The 18,135-nt window shown below is 45.6% G+C and overlaps 1 protein-coding gene across 2 annotated transcripts in view; it reads right to left on the bottom strand.

The window, feature by feature from the left end:
* CUX1 (cut like homeobox 1) overlaps positions 1-18,135 on the bottom strand; it is a 544,050-nt gene that overhangs the window by 296,452 nt on the left and 229,463 nt on the right. For both annotated transcript variants that reach the window (XM_075335308.1, XM_075335307.1), the window contains exons 6-8: positions 15,766-15,889; positions 6,193-6,269; positions 3,552-3,618 (exon numbers count right to left, since the gene is read on the bottom strand). In XM_075335308.1, the coding sequence (XP_075191423.1) occupies positions 3,552-3,618; positions 6,193-6,269; positions 15,766-15,889 (268 nt within the window). The remainder of the gene's footprint in view (positions 1-3,551; positions 3,619-6,192; positions 6,270-15,765; positions 15,890-18,135) is intronic.

Here is an 18,135-nt window from a genome sequence, read left to right as displayed (position 1 = left end):
ATTGATGTCTGTTTGTCTTCTGCATACCATCCTCAGACAAATGGACAAACCGAACGGACGAATCAAACCTTGGAACAATACCTTCGCTGTTATGTCAGCCATCTCCAAGACGATTGGTTGAAGATGCTTCCGTTGGCGGAGTTCTCCTACAACAACACACAGAGCAGCTCCACTAAGGTAACGCCCTTTTTCGCTAACCTGGGTTACCATCCGACTATTTTGCCTAGGTCACCGGTTGCGGTTTCGGTACCAGCGGTGGAGGACAGAGTGACAGAAATACGACAAAATCTGGAGGTTCTAAAGGACACCGTGGCTACGGCCCAGGAGCGTTACAAGAGGTCGGCGGACACTCACCGGAAACCGGCACCCATGTATAAGGTAGGGGACTCTGTATGGTTATCCACCAAAAACCTGAGATTGGGTGTTCCTTCGCAAAAACTAGGACAAAAATTCATCGGTCCGTTTAAAATCACCGGGATCGTGAGCCCTGTGGCCTGTCGGCTACGGTTACCGCACCATCTAAAGGTACACCCGGTCTTTTATGTGTCTCTCCTCAAACCCGTTTCCCCTAATACGTTTCATGGTCGTATTGTGCCTCCTCCTCCGCCTGTGATGGTCGACGGCGAGGAGCAGTTCGTGGTTGAGGACATTATTGACTCCCGGCTCCATCGTCGTCGGCTTCAGTATCTGGTACGTTGGCAGGGGTACGCCCCCGAGGACGATTCCTGGGAACCGGTGGGTAACATTCGGGCACCCCGGAAGATTGCTCAGTTTCATCGACGGTACCCGGACAAACCTGGCCCTGATCCGTCCTGAGGCCGTCTGTGGGGGGGGGGGAGTAATGTCAGGTTTCCAGGTTTTCCAGTTCTCTTTTGACTGCCCTTGCCCTCGGTTAACATGGAGGTTACCGTTCTGTTGCCCTACTTCCTGTCCAGCTGCTTAAAAGGCCGCCTCCCAGCCCAGTCCAGTGCCTGAGTATACTGCCTGCTGTGTGCTCCTGCTGTGTTTGCTGCTTATTCCTGATTGCCTCTGGATTCCCCTAAAAGACTACCTACCGATTGACTCTGGACTGTACCCGGCTCTTCAAGGCTGTGCCCGGATTCCGTTTACCATCTTCGGTCAGCACTCCGCCTGGTTCTCTTTTGGTTCGTAACCATTCTGGACAAACATTTCCGTACGGACACTCATTGACTTTACCGCTTGCTCCTTATCCCGGCTGCTGCGCATTTAGGCCTTCCGGGGTAGATTGCCGGACAGTCCCTGTATAGGGGTTCGCTCTGGTGGTCTCCCTGGGGGAGTCCGGTGCGTGGCCCCGGGAATCCCCTGCGCGTCTATTCCGGAAAGTATTGTATGTGTTATTGTGTTGTTGTGTTTGTTCTGTATCTACCGTGGTGACATACTATAAAACATCTTGTACCCGGAACTCGTCTCTGATTGTCATTGCCCTACGCTATCGAAATCCTCAGAACATAGAATAAGTATTACACTCTGTCACCTGCCAGTTTTTGTCTGTGTTTTCCTGGACTTTATTAATCTATTATTTTTTCCTTTTACCCCTGTGTTCCGCATTCTCGATCTAGCTGCTATACTGGCGCTTGCGTGTCCACCCGGACCAGGGGGCTTAGAGGATCCTCTGGCACCGTGTGAGCCCGCCTCACGTTACACTCTTCTGACCTCAGCCCCCCTGGTATCTCCAATATTAGATCAGCATATCCACTGTGAGAATATCTTCCTACACATGATGGGAGGATATGGCGCCTCACACTGCCCATGCTCACAGGCTCCTGTCCTATTCACAGAAGGCGACCATTTTACTTCTATACTGATTACCTCTCTAGGTGATCTGATCATTAATGGAATATAAAAAATAATTAATAATGACATTTCCTTTATTTTATTTTACTTCCAGAGAATGCCATTAAGAATAAATCTGGGCATGAAAAGAAACGTCCCCGTCACATTCCTCACGCTGTGAAACGTAGAACGGCAGTCATATTGCTTTGGTAATAAATCAGCTTTTATTAGTAGTTTTCTCCACCAGTTGGTGTAAGTATATAAGTGACACATCCAGATCTTCAGAGATCATAAACATCTGGATGGAGCCTCTGGTGGCTTTCTCCTTCGATGCTAAAACCTGAGTAATTTTCATGCTGCTGTTTAGGAAACCGAAATTGAACGAGTTTTTAGGATTACAATGCCAAGCGATGTGTTTTCAGAGGAGTTTCCCTTTAAAAGGGAACCTGTCACCAGGTTCTTCCCTTATGAGCTGTGGCCACCACCAGTGAGCCCTTATATATAAGAGCCCAGGTCGCTCTGTAGAATGTAAAAAGACGGATAATACTCACCTAGGGCATGGTACAGTCTTATGGGTGTTGCTGATCTCGGTCCGACACCTCCTCTATCTTGTCCGATTGCTGTCCTCCTTCTTCTGAGGCCTGTGTGGATAATGCGTCCTACGTCATCCACACAGGCCGGCATTGTGCTTCTGCGCAGGTGCAGTTTGATCTGCCCGGCGGAGGGCAGATCAAAAGTATTAGAATGAGCATGTGCGAGCGGTTTTTTTGACCATTCATTGCATCTACGCATTACAGTACCTCAGCCAGGCAGATCAAAGTGCGCCTGCACAAGAGCACAACATTGGCTTGTGTCGATGATGTAGCATATGTCATCCACACAAGACTCAAAAGAAGGAGGACTGTGATCGCAGCAGAGAGGAGGTGTCGGACCCGTGACCAGTGATGCCCACTGGATCGGATCTCCCCTTAGGTGAGTATAATAAAGGTGGTCTTTACGTTATGCAGAGCCGTCTGGAATACTTTATATACGGCCCCACTGGTGGTGGCCACAGCTTATAAGGGAAAAACCTGGTGACAGGTTCCTTTTAAGATATTACATATTTGAATACTCTATGAACAATATCAATATACAAAAAAGTCTAAACAGTATTCACGTATTGATAAAAAAAAAGAAAAAAAAGGAAGAAAAAAAAAAAAAAAAAGACATACCAGATCGAAAGCACGGCATGAACGTGTCGATTTTCTTAAAAGCCTGCACATACATCTCAACCCTTTGAATTAGGTATCACTTAGTCCTGTGCGCTCAGATTAAGACTAGCAATAGGAACAATAGTCTATTCAGAAAAAAAAATCTTCAGTCTTTAGAACATATTAAATGATTAAAGGTACATAAGATAGAAATAATTCCCAAAACGTCAAATTTAAATAATTTTTCATGTGAAATATATGCGGCCGTATCACAAATAATTAATGAGTAATTGATCCAGCATGGCAGCAGGAGGCCTGTAAGTGTGTTCTCAGAGAATAATCTGATTAAAATCATTATTGGTCATGCTGGTAATTGTGGTTGGAAGGTCACGAGCTGGCACTGCTAATGCTGGGCTAATCAAAGTCAACCTTCTATACGTTGGCCAGTTCTTGATCTAAGCAAACAGATCAATCCCGGTGCTGCCGGCCGCTCCTCTACGGCTAGTAGTGATGAGAAATTACTTGGTTTCAGGATACGGGATGGTACAAATAATTCTCGATACTTACTTTGCTGATGTTTCCTCATCGTATTTTGTTTTCAGGTCAAATAATGCTGCCTGAGATTTCTCCAAAGCTGCAGAGGAGATAAATATTAGATCAGGAAACAGGTTTCATAATAAGTATGCGATGAACATTGTGCCGCTGTACGCAGCTTAAATTATGTAGGTGTATACTCTGTGCACGGAAAGGCCACTGGAACTGTAGAGACCCCTGGTAGATTATTCCCAGGGCAGACACCGTGTAGCACCGCAGAAGAAAGCTGCCAAAGTGAATCCACTCTAATGTAACACATATCGGGCACAGGAAATAACCCACCGGTCTGCCCTAACCATAAAGACCTCCATGTGAAGACACTGATGTACTTAGGTGAGCCGCTACTCAAAACCGAAACCCAGAAATACGAGGCTGGATGTCTCTAATTAGACCAAGCTCAGTATAATTAATCCTCAGGGCAGTTATCTGTCCATCAAACTGGGATAGATTTCTCCTACTTTAACAGCAAAGGGGTTATCCAGGACTTTTTATTATTTTTTGCATGTGGCCAAGAACTAACTACCTGACTACTCTGCATGGGAATAAGCTCAGCCGTCACTTTTAGGGTAAGTGCCCAGGATCAGGACCCACTGCGTCCTGGACTCGGTGGGTCCTGACCTGTGTGGCCGCGAGACTCCTCCACAGGAGAATGCAGCAGCTCATAACCACGATCAGGGTTCAAAGCGCTGTGGTCTCTGACTTGTGTTTTCCCTAAGGAGGACCCTTGCGACTCTGCAGAAAACAATTAACATGCTGCGGCTTGGAAAGTCGCACCGCAGGTCAGTATCTGCTACGGGAAAAACACGCACAGTGGGCATGGGATTTCTAGAAATCCCATCCACTATGCTTATACTGTACAATGCAGCATTTTAGACACAGCTGAAGCATGCTGCGTCTAAAACACTGCAAACACTGATCATGGGTATGAACCCTTGCTGCTTCATTTCACCTCTTGCCAACAGAGCAGCACCTTCTCTTCTGCTCTGTTGAAGGGTTGTCTATGCAGACATCATCCTGATTGACAGTCGGCTACCTGCAGCTTGGCAGTTGGCAGCTGGCTGTTGTTTAGCATGACATCAATTGAGACCACCCTTCATCAGAGCAGAACAGAAGAGAAGATGCTGCTCTGTCAAGCTGACATCAGCGGAAACAAGGGGTTTGCTGACAGTTGTGGTCCGTAACTGCTCTAAGCAGGCAGAAATTGTAACCAGGCAAAAATAGTAAAAGTCCCTATTAACCCCTTTAACTTTTTTTTACCCCTTTTTGTGTACAATTTGTCATTTTTGACAATGATAGTCCCTTTTACATGGTACGCATGTGGAATAAAATGTCAGCAACTATTTTTCTACAAATCTGCATCTTATTTTTGTTTGGCAACTTAAACACTAAAAACTTGAATGCAACAATTGCAAAAATCCTGTAAATTATGAATAACAAAAATTTGTACCAAATCTCTCTGTTACAATACCTCTGCTCCGGTGGTTTCTGCAATTCCTCCAGCTAGTCATTTGTTACATATCGTTCACATGACCACTGCAGCCAATCACTAGACTCAGCGGTCTTGTGACCTGCACATCAGAATCAGTGACTGAAACGACTGTGCAGCCAATAATGTTTGGCAGGTGATCCGCTGAAGGAAACGTGGGAACCACCAGAGCCCTACTGCTGGAGAATTTGAAAGTGAAGTTATTTCTTCACACTCTGATTTGGTGTGATTGCTACATAATACACCTTAATATTATAAACCGATACTGCACGATGCTAGCCTATATTATATAAAATGCTCTCCGGAGAGGAGATTAGTCCAGCGCCATGGCCGCCTCTTCCCAGCACTGCTAGAGGTGATCGACAGGTATCTCCCTATGTACACACGAGGAACAGATCACCAGCAGCAGTGCTTGTAAGAGCCAGCCAGGAGTGTTTCGTCTGTTTGGGTGGCACGATGGTTAGCACTGCAGTCTTACAGCACTGGGGTCCTGGGTTCAAATCCCACCATGGACACCATCTGCAAGGAGTCTGTATGTTCTCCCCGTGTTTGTGTGGGTTTTTTCCCCACACTCCAAAGATATACTGATAGGTAATTTAGATTGTGAGCACCAATGGGGACAGTGTTGCCAATGTATGTAAAGCGCTGTGGAATTAATAGCACTATATAAATGAATAAATATTATTATTATTATTATTATTATTCCTATGTTCCCTGGCCGGATTGTCTAAGTATATTTTCCCTGAGAATTTGAGAGAATAACATACCTGGCTGCAATCATGATGCCGGCTGCGATCCATCCTGACAGCGGCCTGGGCAGCGTGAATCGACTCTTTCCTTTACACTGCCTATGTTAATACTTCTACAGTGACATTATTGCAGATCTTTTCTAATCACTGGCCAGAGTAGCGAAGTGTCAAGTTATACAATTTATCAGGTTTTAATTTTATGTTGTTTTTTTTAATGTCTGATAATTTTCCCCCCGATTCTGAACAGAATGGGCCGTTCAGTTGACCATAGCTGAAAGCGGAGTTATTCTCACATGGTACAGAAGGTTTGGGACCTTTCATACAGACATATGTCTTCATTCTTAATCTCAAAACTCAAGTTAACATGAAGCCTCCGCACCTGTCTGCAGGACTTGAACTCGGTGTTCAGTCTCCTCCAGTTTGGAAGACGTAGACATCTGAGTCTCCTGCAGTTTCCTGAAAGAGAAGAAACCTTCAGTAAGTGATTTGCTTTACATACATTAACCAATATCCGATGATTTGATTTTTCATGGACATTTTATATTTATTGTTTTATATCATTTTATGAGTTTTCGGAGTATACAAATACTGTGACAGCACAATCATTACTGTACGTAGCTAATGTTCATCGCTTTATATCAAAAAGCGAGAGCAACTGATTATTGGTTTAGTCAGACAAAGATTGCCTTTAATGCAAAGATCTGTTTTTATAGCATCAAAGTCACCGCCAAGTATAGGAATCACTCAGCAGGTGTACACACTAATGTACAACAAAGAAACTGCAAGATAACGGCCAAGAAAAGCTGCAACATAAAGGCAAATAGCGAGGGAAAAGGCAATATAAGCTGGAGCTTATCGGTATGAAAATATGCATTGTCACCAATGGAGAAGAAAGTAGAGAATCCAATAACTAAGACAGCAGAAGACTGAAGACTGAATAACTAAGACAGCTGAAGGAATATTCTGCTTATATCAAATAACTAACCAACCAACTGCGAAGGTGAAAACTGAAATTGCACAAATGTGATCCCCACAATTTACTAAAACGAGGGTCTTGGGTCTCCTACTTCCCCAAGACAAGAGTTGAATGTAGCACTGGTTGAACATCTGCCCTGCTGCTCCATTAAAAGTGAATGGTAAAATAGAGCGGAGTCCAATGACCCTCCTTCGCTCCATTACCTTTGAATTGGGTAGTAAGCTGCTTGCTCAACCTGTGCTGTTTTTACCTCCATCTGGACACAATTCTTGAGACTGGAGGACACACGAGAACCTAATTCCAGAGATCAGGGAGTCCCCCAGTATTTGGCTCCCCACCAATCTGGTCCAAGATTGAGAACGGCATGGAGGAGATGGGGCTCACCAGTAGTTATTATCCCCTTAAAAAGTTATGTTTCTAGCAATGTCATTGTATATTTGATTCCATATAGAAAACTTGTCACTTTGTTTTCTGCTCTATTAAACATTCACAAATCCTGTACAACACTGCTTACTTAAAGGGAACTGGTCATGTAAAAAACCCCACTATTAACCCGCAGATATACAGGTTACGGCGGTCTGAGAAGCGGGTTATTTAAGCGCGGCTCGCCTGCCACACATCACACTGCGGCCCCCCGAAGAAGGAATCGAAACGTGCGCGTCGGGGCACGTTTTTCTCGGGTTCCACAAGCCACCATGGATGAGTTCGTGCTTGTTATAGTTTGTCTCGTGGGTGATGTTTATTAACATGTTGGTGCCTTGGCATCAATTGTGTACTCATACATTGAGTTGTTACTTCTGCCCATGACTCATCCCCAGGTATATGATTATCTTTGTATATGTCTGTGGCCATTGTCAGATGGGAATTGTTTATATTGCCAATATTTATTTATCAATATATTTTGGTAATGGTATACAGATATGTCATGAGTGTGTATATTTCAGAGATTCTACTTATTTATACTGGGGTTATTTCAGTCACAAAAATTCTTTGCTACTACTATTAATTAATATCCCCTGTGTGGACAGTGGACCCATGTGGTTTACTATCAGTGATCCTTCCTTGAGTACCTGACTTATTGTTATGTATTGTCTGTACTTGTTTGTTACTTGTCTCTTCTTGCTTAATGATTTTTGTAATAAACACTTTTATATTTTTGCAAGAAGTTGCTTTGACTCATCTTTGATGATTGGGTCCTATATTGGACCATGACTACATTGTCCCCTTGTTCTCTTGGCTTGCAAATTTCTGGTAGGGAGTAGTCTTGATTTATATTTGATATGGTGTCACATCTTGCCCTCATTCTCATAATAGATATACAGGTTAATAGCGTTCTGTAATCGCGCCCCCAGCACTGACAGTCCATGTCAGGGGTTCGGATACAGCCACAGCTCCCTATATACTAAGAGATGACTGAAGCCGCACCGGCGCCACCTGAACACTGCTGGGAGGAATAAAGTTTGTTACCTCCTGGTAGCAAGGCTGTAAGTGCGGGCACCGGGCAGGTTCAGAACACTATTAACCTGCAGAATAATAGTGAATCAGAAGAACTATACTACATTTCTAGTTGGAGATATTGGGATAGGATCTTGGAGATGAGAAAACCCCTTTTAGGCTATGTGCGCACTGGGAAATGGAATTTTCTTGAGAAAATTCCGCATGCTCTCAAAGATTACCGCACCCGCGGTAAAAAAACGCGGGGAAACCGCACCCGAAAACCGCATGCGGTTTGCCGCGGTTTTACCGCGGTATTATTCGCGATTTTGCCGCGTGCGGGTTGGGATGTGCTTTATTGCATTCAATGCAATAAAGCACATTGAAAAAAAAAAAAGAAAAAAAAAAGTCATTTAATTCTGAGATTGTAGATAGACAGAAGAATAGATAGAGGGATAGATAGCTAGACAGACAGAGGGATAGATAGATAGATGACAGATCGCTGCATTTCCCACGGTCGGCAGTGAGTTCACATTACCGGCCGTGGGAAATGACCAGTAATTACCTCTGCTGTCTGCTGCATTCATTCAGCGCTGTGTCTGTGACAGTCGCGGCTGGATGGAAGCAGCGCAGGACCTGTGGATTACGTCGGAGCAGTGGATTACGCCGGAGCTTTGGTGCGGGAGGGGGTTAATAAAATGGTGAACGAGGCTTGTTTGTTTTATTTAAAATAAAGAATTTTTCGGTGTCTGTGTTTTTTTCACTTTACTTACGGGTTGATCATGTCAGCTGTCACATAGACGCTGCCATGATCAAGCCTGGAGTTAATGGCGGTGGTCCCCCACCATCATTAACCCCTTGTATTACCTTGCTGCCACTGCTACACGGCGGCAAGAAGAGCCGAGGACATGGCGGTGCTGCCGCATAATGTATGCGACAGTGCCGGGGCAGCTGCGGCTGATATTCTCGGCTGCCGGAGGGGGAGTGAGGCGGGGGACATTAACCCTGCCCCTCTCCCTCCCCAGCCTAAGAATACCGGGCCGCCGCTGTGTGCTTACCTCGGCTGGACGGTGAATATGCAGCGGAGCCCACGTTCTTTGTTTTCTATATTTCCGTTTTCTTTCTATGTGTGTTCTATGTGTCTGTGTCTATGTTCTATGTGTCTGTGATGTCTGTCTGTGTCTGTGATGTGTTTGTGTTTACTCTCTGCACGGCTTCCTCTTCCTGTAATGACATCACTTCCCTGCAAACCGCAGACAAGCGATGTACATTACCGGAGGTAAACCGTGAAATACCGCAGGGAATAACGCAGGAAAACGCAGTGAACCACACAGAATTTGCTGCCTGCGTTATTCCCTGCGGGATTTCATGATTAACATTGGAGTCAATGGAGTGAAATCCCGCAGCGATGTGCGGAAAAGAAGTGACATGCACTTGTTTTTGCTGCGGGATTCCCGCAGCAAAACATGCAGCTGTCAAATTCCGCCTAGTGCGCACAGGATTTTTTTCCTCCATAGGATTTGCTGGTGATTCACTGCAGAGATGTTATGAACATTTTCTGCAGCGAAACATGCAGCAAATCCGCGGCAAAATCCGGTAAGTGCGCACAGGGCCTAAAGGCAATGCTTGAAAATAATGGTGGCCACAAAATATTTTGACACATTGGGCTCAATTTGGCCATTTTGACTTTGGGGTGTACACACTTTTGTTGCTAGCGGTATAGAAATTAAAGGCTGTGTGTTGAGTTATTTAGAGGGCACCAAATTTACACTGTTATACAACATGTACACTTACTACTTTACATTATACCATAGCGTCATATCTGTAGCGACATCCCTTGAAAAGATGTAAAGGAAGTACTTATTTTTGTGATATATTATATACACACACACACTTTGAGAAGTATTCATACTCAGTGAAATTTGAAACATTTTTTCAGGTTAGGCTACTTTCACACATCCGGTTTGAGCAGTGCGGCTCAATCCGGTTGTGAAACCTATGCAACGGATGCGGCGAAAACACCGCATCCTTTGCATAAGTTTTTACATGCGGCCCGTCCGTTTTTTTCCGGTTGCGGCACGCTACTGAGCATGCGCAGTGGAAGAAACCGCATGCGGCGGCCGGATGCGTTTTTTCCGCATCGCGCCGCATCCGGCGTCTATAGGCATGCATTGAAAAATGCGCCGCAGGCAACGTTCCATCCGGCTGCGGCATCGGCTAAATCTGCCGCATGTGGCAAAAACCGGACCGAACGCAAGCCCATGCGGCACAATACGGCACTAATGTAAGTCTATGCAAAAAAACCCGCAACCGGCGTAAAAAAAAACGGTTGCGGTTTTTCTGCAGAGCACCGTATTGTGCCGCAGAGCAAAAACCGGATGTGTGAAAGTAGCCTTACACCGACAAACTTGGAATTTTGTGTCATATAGCAAGACAAATTGGCAAGTATTTGTGAAATGTAAAAAGAAATTATACACGGTTTTCTATATATTTTTTTTTTGTAATACAAATCTGAAAAATTGTGGCGAACATTTGTGTTCAGCCCCTCTGAGTCAATACTTTGTAGGACCACCTTGAACTGCAATTACTGATGCAAGTCTTGGTTATATCTCTACCAGCTTTGCACTTTAGAGGCTAAAATGTTTGAGCTCTAGCTCAGTGAGACTGGATATAGAGTGACTGCGAACAGCAATTTTCACGTCTTGCCACAGATTCTCAATGAGATTTAAGACTGGACTGTGACTGGGACATTCACACACATGAATATGCTTTAATCTAAACCATTCTTCCGTTGTAGCTCTGGTATTATGTTTAGGGTTGTTCTCTTGATAGATGATGAACCTATGCCCCAGTCTCAAGTCTTTTGCAGCCTCTAACAGGTGTTCCTTCAAGATTGCACTGTATTTAGTTCCGTACATCTGCCCATAATCTCTAACCAGCTTCCCTGTCCCTGGGGAAGCAAAGCATTCTCACAGCATAATGCTGCCACCATGTTTCATGGTGGGGATGTTGTTTTCAGGGTGATCTGTAGTGTTTGTTCTCTGCCAGACAAAGGATTTTGCATTTAACAAAAAAAGTTCTACTTTCGTTTCATCTGACCAGAGCACCTTCTTCCATATGCTAGCTGTGTCCCCTACATGGCATTTGCAAACTGCAAATGGGACCTCTTATGGCTTGCTTTCAAACCTCTTTCTTCATTTTACCCCTTCTATAAAGGTCAGATTTGTGGAGTATATGTGGAGTTGTCCTGTGGACAGATTCTCCCAACTGAACTGTGGCTCTCTGCATCTTCTCAAGAGTGATGATCGCGCTTCTTGGCTGCTTCTCTAATTAGTGCTCTCCTTGCTTGAGATATCAGTTTAGGTGGATGTCCATGTCTTGGTAGGTTTGCAGTTGTGCCATATTCCTTCCATTTTTGGATAATTCATTGGACAGTGTTCCATGAGATGTTCAGAATTTTTTTTTAATATGTATAACTAAAACCGCCCTGCTTACCTCTTCTCCACACCACTTTTTCCAGACCAGTCTGGTGTGTTCCTTGGTTTTCATAATAATGTTTGATCTCTAATGTTCTCAAACCTCTGGGGCCTTCACAGAACAGCTATAGTTATACTTAAAATAAATCACACACAGACGGACTCAATATTTTAATTAAGTGACTTCTGGAGGGACTTCATTGGTCGGGATTTTGTTTAGGGGCAGCTGACTACAGGGGGCTGAATATAAATGCACATCAGAAATTTAAGATTTCGATTTTTAAAATCTTTAGCCACCCATGTATCATTTTCTTTACACTTTGCAAATACTTGCTATTTTGTATTGCTATATCACATAAAATCCCAATAAAATACACTTAAGTTTGTGGGTGTAACGTGAAAAAGTGTATAAAAGTTCATGGAGGTATAAATACTTTAAAAAAATCCCTGGATTGTAGTACTTGTCCCAATTAGAGTCACACCTGAAGTCTCCATATCACCTGAGTTGGGCTTTATTGGCTTTGTTCACTCGAACATCAAGGCTTCGGATCAAAATAAAAGCCATAGTGTTATGACGGAGTTGTGGTGTGATGAGACAAAACAGTGATCAATGGATCTCATTGATTCATGCTCCACTATTCTGTCAAAAGTGTCTGAAACATGACCGAACTCTTGATAGCAGAGTCTACGCTTTCTTTTCGCGCACTCAAGGCAACACATCAGACACTATAATGCTCAGAATGAAGTGAACTTGTTGTAATATTCAGTGCCCAATACTACTTTACCAGTCTGATTTCAGTCTTTGCTTCACACATTGAGAATGTTCAGTAGGTTTTTCTGCAGCAAAAACTAGTATTGCCAAGAAAAACCCCTGAGTATAAGGCCTAAGCCACACGGCAGGAAAATCGGTGCGAGTGGAGTGCGATAAAAAACATTGCATTACACTCGGACCAATATTAGCCTGTGTGTCCACGCACATGAGCGATTATTTTCTCAGCCCTAATCGGACCGAGAAAACAATCGCAGCATGCTGCGATTGTAAGCTGAGACTCTTTCTCTCGCACCCATTCAAGTGTATGGGGCGAGAGAAAAATCGCACTGCACTCGCGGTACAATGGTGTACCACAAGTGCAGTGCGAGAATGGCAATAGCTGGCTACGGAGGAGAGAGGGAGAGAAATCCCTCCCTCCCCTCCTCAGTGCCGGCCCTCCCCTCCTCAGTGCCGGCCCTCCCCTCCTCAGTGCCGGCCCTCCCCTCCTCAGTGCCGGCCCTCCCCCCGCAGCTGAGGTCCGCTCACACGGTCGGACCTCAGTCGCAGGGACACTCGCATGACACTCGGCTCTGCTGTTCTGCCAGTGCGAGCCGAGCGTCATGCGAGGGGATCGCAGTAATCAAAGTGTGGCCCCAGCCTAACACATGAGTTTTTACTAGCATTTTTTCCCCCCATTTGTTTGTATAAATGAAAAATGCCGCAAAAAGGCTAAAAGACCTGTCACACTGCAGATTAGAAAAAAGCTTTGATGATTGAGATCTACAAGGAAAAAAATAAGCAGCATGTGAATGAGCTTTTAGAAATCTGATTCCTTTTGCTTTGTTCTGCAGGAAAAAAAACGTGGCATAAACACAACATGTGAACAAGGCCTTACAGTCCTGCCCAATATATCAACTTAAGAGACTGCAATACCAATAGTTCACAAAAGGTCCACCTCGATGGAGACATTTATTACTAATTGTGTTGATATGAAAAAGCCTCTAAGTGTCCGCAGATCTGACATGAAAAGTCTTCATCGGCATTTCCATTAACCCATTTTCTTAAGTGGATTGCAAAAATTTATTTTTTTTTAACGACTGAAGCAATCAGGTGACCTGTCTGTGAATTTTAAATAAGATGACAAAATTGAAAAAAAAACTGAGCGCCATTATTGGCAGCCGTCATGTCGATCTAATGATCCCATCTGCCCTTTGACTTTGCACACTATAGCCGGATTGTATTGTATGGTCCAAGTGCATCAAGAGCTCCTCTAGCTGAATCCTACATGCATCTGGTTCTGTTTAATAGAATTACAGGAGTCCGTGTGTTGTGACGCAACTTGTGAAAACCAGGCGACACAAGGATAGATGACAACTTTATCATGCAACGTTTTCCTGTCCATTGTAAGGAATATCAGTCACAATGGCAGATCATACCTGCTACAGGTCTGATCTTGGTCACCAACAATATTTTGGGGTGAAAAACTGGTGGAAACAGACAGCGACCACGGACAGATGTGGACTGCCGTAGATCACTTTTAAAGGGAACAAACCAGCAGGATTTTCCCATATAAAGTAAAGGTAGTGCCATACTGGCGCTAGGATGGTGATTAAAAACATACCTTCATTTTCCAGATTGTATGTTTGATTACCCCAAAAAAACGTTCTCAAAAGGTCCAAAAATGAGCACATTGGTTGAGTGGTGTTTGCAGCGGGGTGGGACTTTGTGTGTTGGGTCCTTTGTATATATCCCCCCTCCTGCGTCCTCCTAGCTTGCCCCCTTTTCCTTTTCATTATTGAAATTTTGCAATTGTGATGTTGTCTTCATTAAAATGGTGCTGGAGTGAGCGCATGCATGCACCACGATCTACGGTGCAGATTTATTGAAGACGAATAAGAGCGTCATTGGCACATGCAGAGTTTGAATTTTTTTCTTTGATCTGTGCATGCGCCACTGTCACTCAGTCATCTCAGTAACTGGAGATCGCTGTACACACGTGCTGACTCCAGCGCCATTTTAGTGAAGACAACATCAGAATAACAATGTGTACGCACCGACAACAGTGGCACTGGAAGCGCAGTGTGAATTTTAAAGACAAGGGCAAACCAAGAGGACCCGACCCACAAAGTCCCGCCCCACTGTGCATGCCATTCCAGCAATGTACTCATTTCTAGACCTCTGAACGCTTTTTTTTTTTTGCACTCAAAAATCCAATCGTGAATCTGAAGGTATGATTTGATTCACCATGCTAGTGCCAGTAAGGCACTGCCTTTACTTTATAGGACAAAATCTTGATGGTTGGTTTCCTTTAAAGGAGGATTCCGATGAAATGATGGCATCACTTTATGAGTGGTGGAGGTCTGACCTCTTTGACCCTCACCAGTCCTGAAAAGGAAAGGTCCCAGTGCACAAACATCCAGGTGAGTGTGAGCAGAAGCAGCCAGGTGGTCAGGAGAGCAGATGTGCGGAAAAAATCATATTTCAGATCAGTGGTGGTCTCAGAGGTTGCATTATAAAATAACCACATGTAACAGCGATATGGCATTTTTTTTTAGATGAGAATAGCCCATAAAATGACACACAACCGATAGAGAAACCAAACAAAATAAATTATCCTAAATCTCTCAAAATTCAGTTTAAGGCATGGTCAGGTACTTTGGTCTGAAAAATGGTTGAAAATGTAAGAAGAACGAACAAAGCCAAAAAGGGAGGCATTTTAAGTAGCAGGAAGGTAAACCTAGAGAAACCGACCAAAATGTAAATGGAAAAGGGGAAATATGAAGGACAGATCATGGGAAGTATCATTAAAGGACTAGAGAAACATCTACAACTGGAAAGGACTAGGAATACTAAATGGACAGTGATATCAGCGCCCAGAGGGTAGGCAGGAGACCAGTGGGGTACTAAAAATGCCTAACTACAACCTAACATTTGGCACTTACCTACCAACGGAGTACAACACCCTAAGGTGATGGTGCCCCCATTCCACGACGGCTTGCCTATTGACCTTATAGCTATCCCTATAGCTCAAAAGAAACAGGGTCTTGTTTAAACCCAGAGGGGCTTATGTTTGAGGTCTCCTGCCAACCCTCTGGGCGCTGATGTTACTGTCTATTTAGTATTCCTAGTCCTGTCCTGTCCTTTACTGATACTTCCCATGATCTGTCCTCCATGTTTTTCCTTTTCCCATTTTGGTTGGTTCCTCTAGGTTTTCCTTCCTGCTACTTAAAATGTAAAAAGGAACATTAAAATCAGTGGCTGCAGCTATCCATACATACCACCCATACAGCCATATACGCGAGGCATTGGACTCACCTCTCTTTCTCAGCAAAGTCATTTTGTAACTTTTGTTCTTTCTCCAGAGCCAGATTTTCCGCCTGGTTCTTTAGGGTCTGTTCATATTCCCGGATTTTCTCTCTAAGTGCTTTTATTGTAACCTCTGTAGAAAAACAATTGGGAGAAAATGTGTTTACATAGCTCTGTGTGGTTATATAATACAAGGCTTTCTTTACCCTGTAGGATCAGTGTGTTTTAAACTCCATCTCTTCAACTCTGACACAAAATCAATAGATATGAGTCCCTTTGGAGACCTTTTACTCCCTAAATGTTAAATTGAACTTTAAACGTTTCAGTTGAGAAGGATCAATGGATTTTGCTGGGAAACAGAGCCAGGGTTTCTGCAACATGCCTGAAAAGAAAAAAATCAATGCTAAAACATAATATCACCTTATTGAACAGTTTCAAATTATCTCTCTGTTGAGCTGGGATTAATAAAGTCTCAGTGTGGGTTAAAGCATGAATTAACATGTGGAACCGTTTATTCATTTTTCTGCGCACATTAGGACATTAATTTCCCATAGCCTCCACGCGTATGATGAATGCTCCGCATGCCTCTCTGCTTCGGCTCCAGCCATTTGCATATTTCTCGGATTGCATTGTGATGTAAATCAATTAAATTCATCTTAAAGCCTGTAGACATGTACAATTAAAGAGCCACACAAGAGGAAACACAAACCGTTACCTCAGCGTAAATGTGACCTGCTTCGCTCCACTACTCCGGTGATGAGCTGTTGACTTTCCACTATCCAGAGTTAGCACATTCAATTAAGTGGATTTAAAGGGAATAAAATGTTCATATTGAATGAAGCACTTAGGATCTAAGAAATCTAGTAAAGGAGTCGGTTCTGAAGGGGTATATAAAGCAGGGCAGATACTCATGGGTCATGTTTGGCCAACTCATGACTGAAGACCCCTTTATAGGGAGTGATAGCAGGTAGTAAGAACGCTCGTTCCTAAGCGGCAATCGAAGCACTCGTTCTTTGGCTGATCTTATAATTTATGCAGCCTAAAATCCACATCATCAGAGCATCTCCCAGTGTAATCATGGGACCAAATGATTGATGTAAGGATTATACAGGCTTGATGAAAAGGGCCTTAAAACGGTGCTGATCAACATTGCTGTATCGTCGATTGGCGCTCATTATGGTCAGAAATCTATCTTCACAAACCCACATAAAAGGGGTGGACTCGGCCCAATCATTCTGACTATGAGGATGGGTCCAATATTCCCACCGGCCCCCGGTTTGCACCTTCAGCTGCAGACGGATGTACACAAAAGAGCCACATCAGGAGGTGCAAACAGCTTATATGTGGGGGATCTGGCTGATGGACCCCTACTGATCAAAAATCAATTAACTATGCTAGATCATCACTATATAGTTCCAGGAGAAGCCCTTTAAACAGAATCTGACACCGGAACAATAAGGCCAAGTTTCTGCTCTTTTATTTTCACTGCTGTCTTGAGTATGCCCATTTTTACTTCCCCCGTGGGGAATCCTGTGAGCCCCGGCCCTGGGGGGGGTAATCCTGTGAGCCCCGGCGGGAAAATCCTGTGAGCCCTGGCCCCGGGGGGGGGGAGAATCCTGTGATCCCCGGCCCCGGAGGGGAATCCTGTAAGCCCCGGCCCCGGGGGGAATATCCCGTGAGCCCCGGCCCCGGGGGGAGAATCCCGTGAGCCCCGGCCCCGGGGGGAGAATCCCGTGAGCCCCGGCCCCGGGGGGAGAATCCCGTGAGCCCCGGCCCCAGGGGGGGGGGGAAATCCTGTGAGCCCCGGCCCCAGGGGGGGGGAAATCCTGTGAGCCCCGGCCCCAGGGGGGGGGAATCCCGTGAGCCCCGGCCCCGGGGGGAATCCCGTGAGCCCCGGCCCCGGGGGGGAATCCCGTGAGCCCCGGCCCCGGGGGAAAATCCCGTGAGCCCCGGCCCCGGGGGGGAATCCCGTGAGCCCCGGCCCCGGGGGGGAATCCCGTGAGCCCCGGCCCCGGGGGGGAATCCCGTGAGCCCCGGCCCCGGGGGGGAATCCCGTGAGCCCCGGCCCCGGGGGGGATCCCGTGAGCCCCGGCCCCGGGGGGGAATCCCGTGAGCCCCGGCCCCGGGGGGGAATCCCGTGAGCCCCGGCCCCGGGGGGAATCCCGTGAGCCCCGGCCCCGGGGGGGAATCCCGTGAGCCCCGGCCCCGGGGGGAAAATCCCGTGAGCCCCGGCCCCGGGGGGGAATCCCGTGAGCCCCGGCCCCGGGGGGGAATCCCGTGAGCCCCGGCCCCGGGGGAAAATCCCGTGAGCCCCGGCCCCGGGGGGGAATCCCGTGAGCCCCGGCCCCGGGGGGGATCCCGTGAGCCCCGGCCCCGGGG

Source organism: Anomaloglossus baeobatrachus, chromosome 2 (genome assembly GCF_048569485.1).
Source record: "Anomaloglossus baeobatrachus isolate aAnoBae1 chromosome 2, aAnoBae1.hap1, whole genome shotgun sequence".
In the NCBI taxonomy this organism is placed as follows: Eukaryota; Metazoa; Chordata; class Amphibia; order Anura; family Aromobatidae; genus Anomaloglossus; species Anomaloglossus baeobatrachus.
Note: the sequence above shows the minus strand (reverse complement) of the source record. Positions and strands in the feature narration are given on the sequence as shown.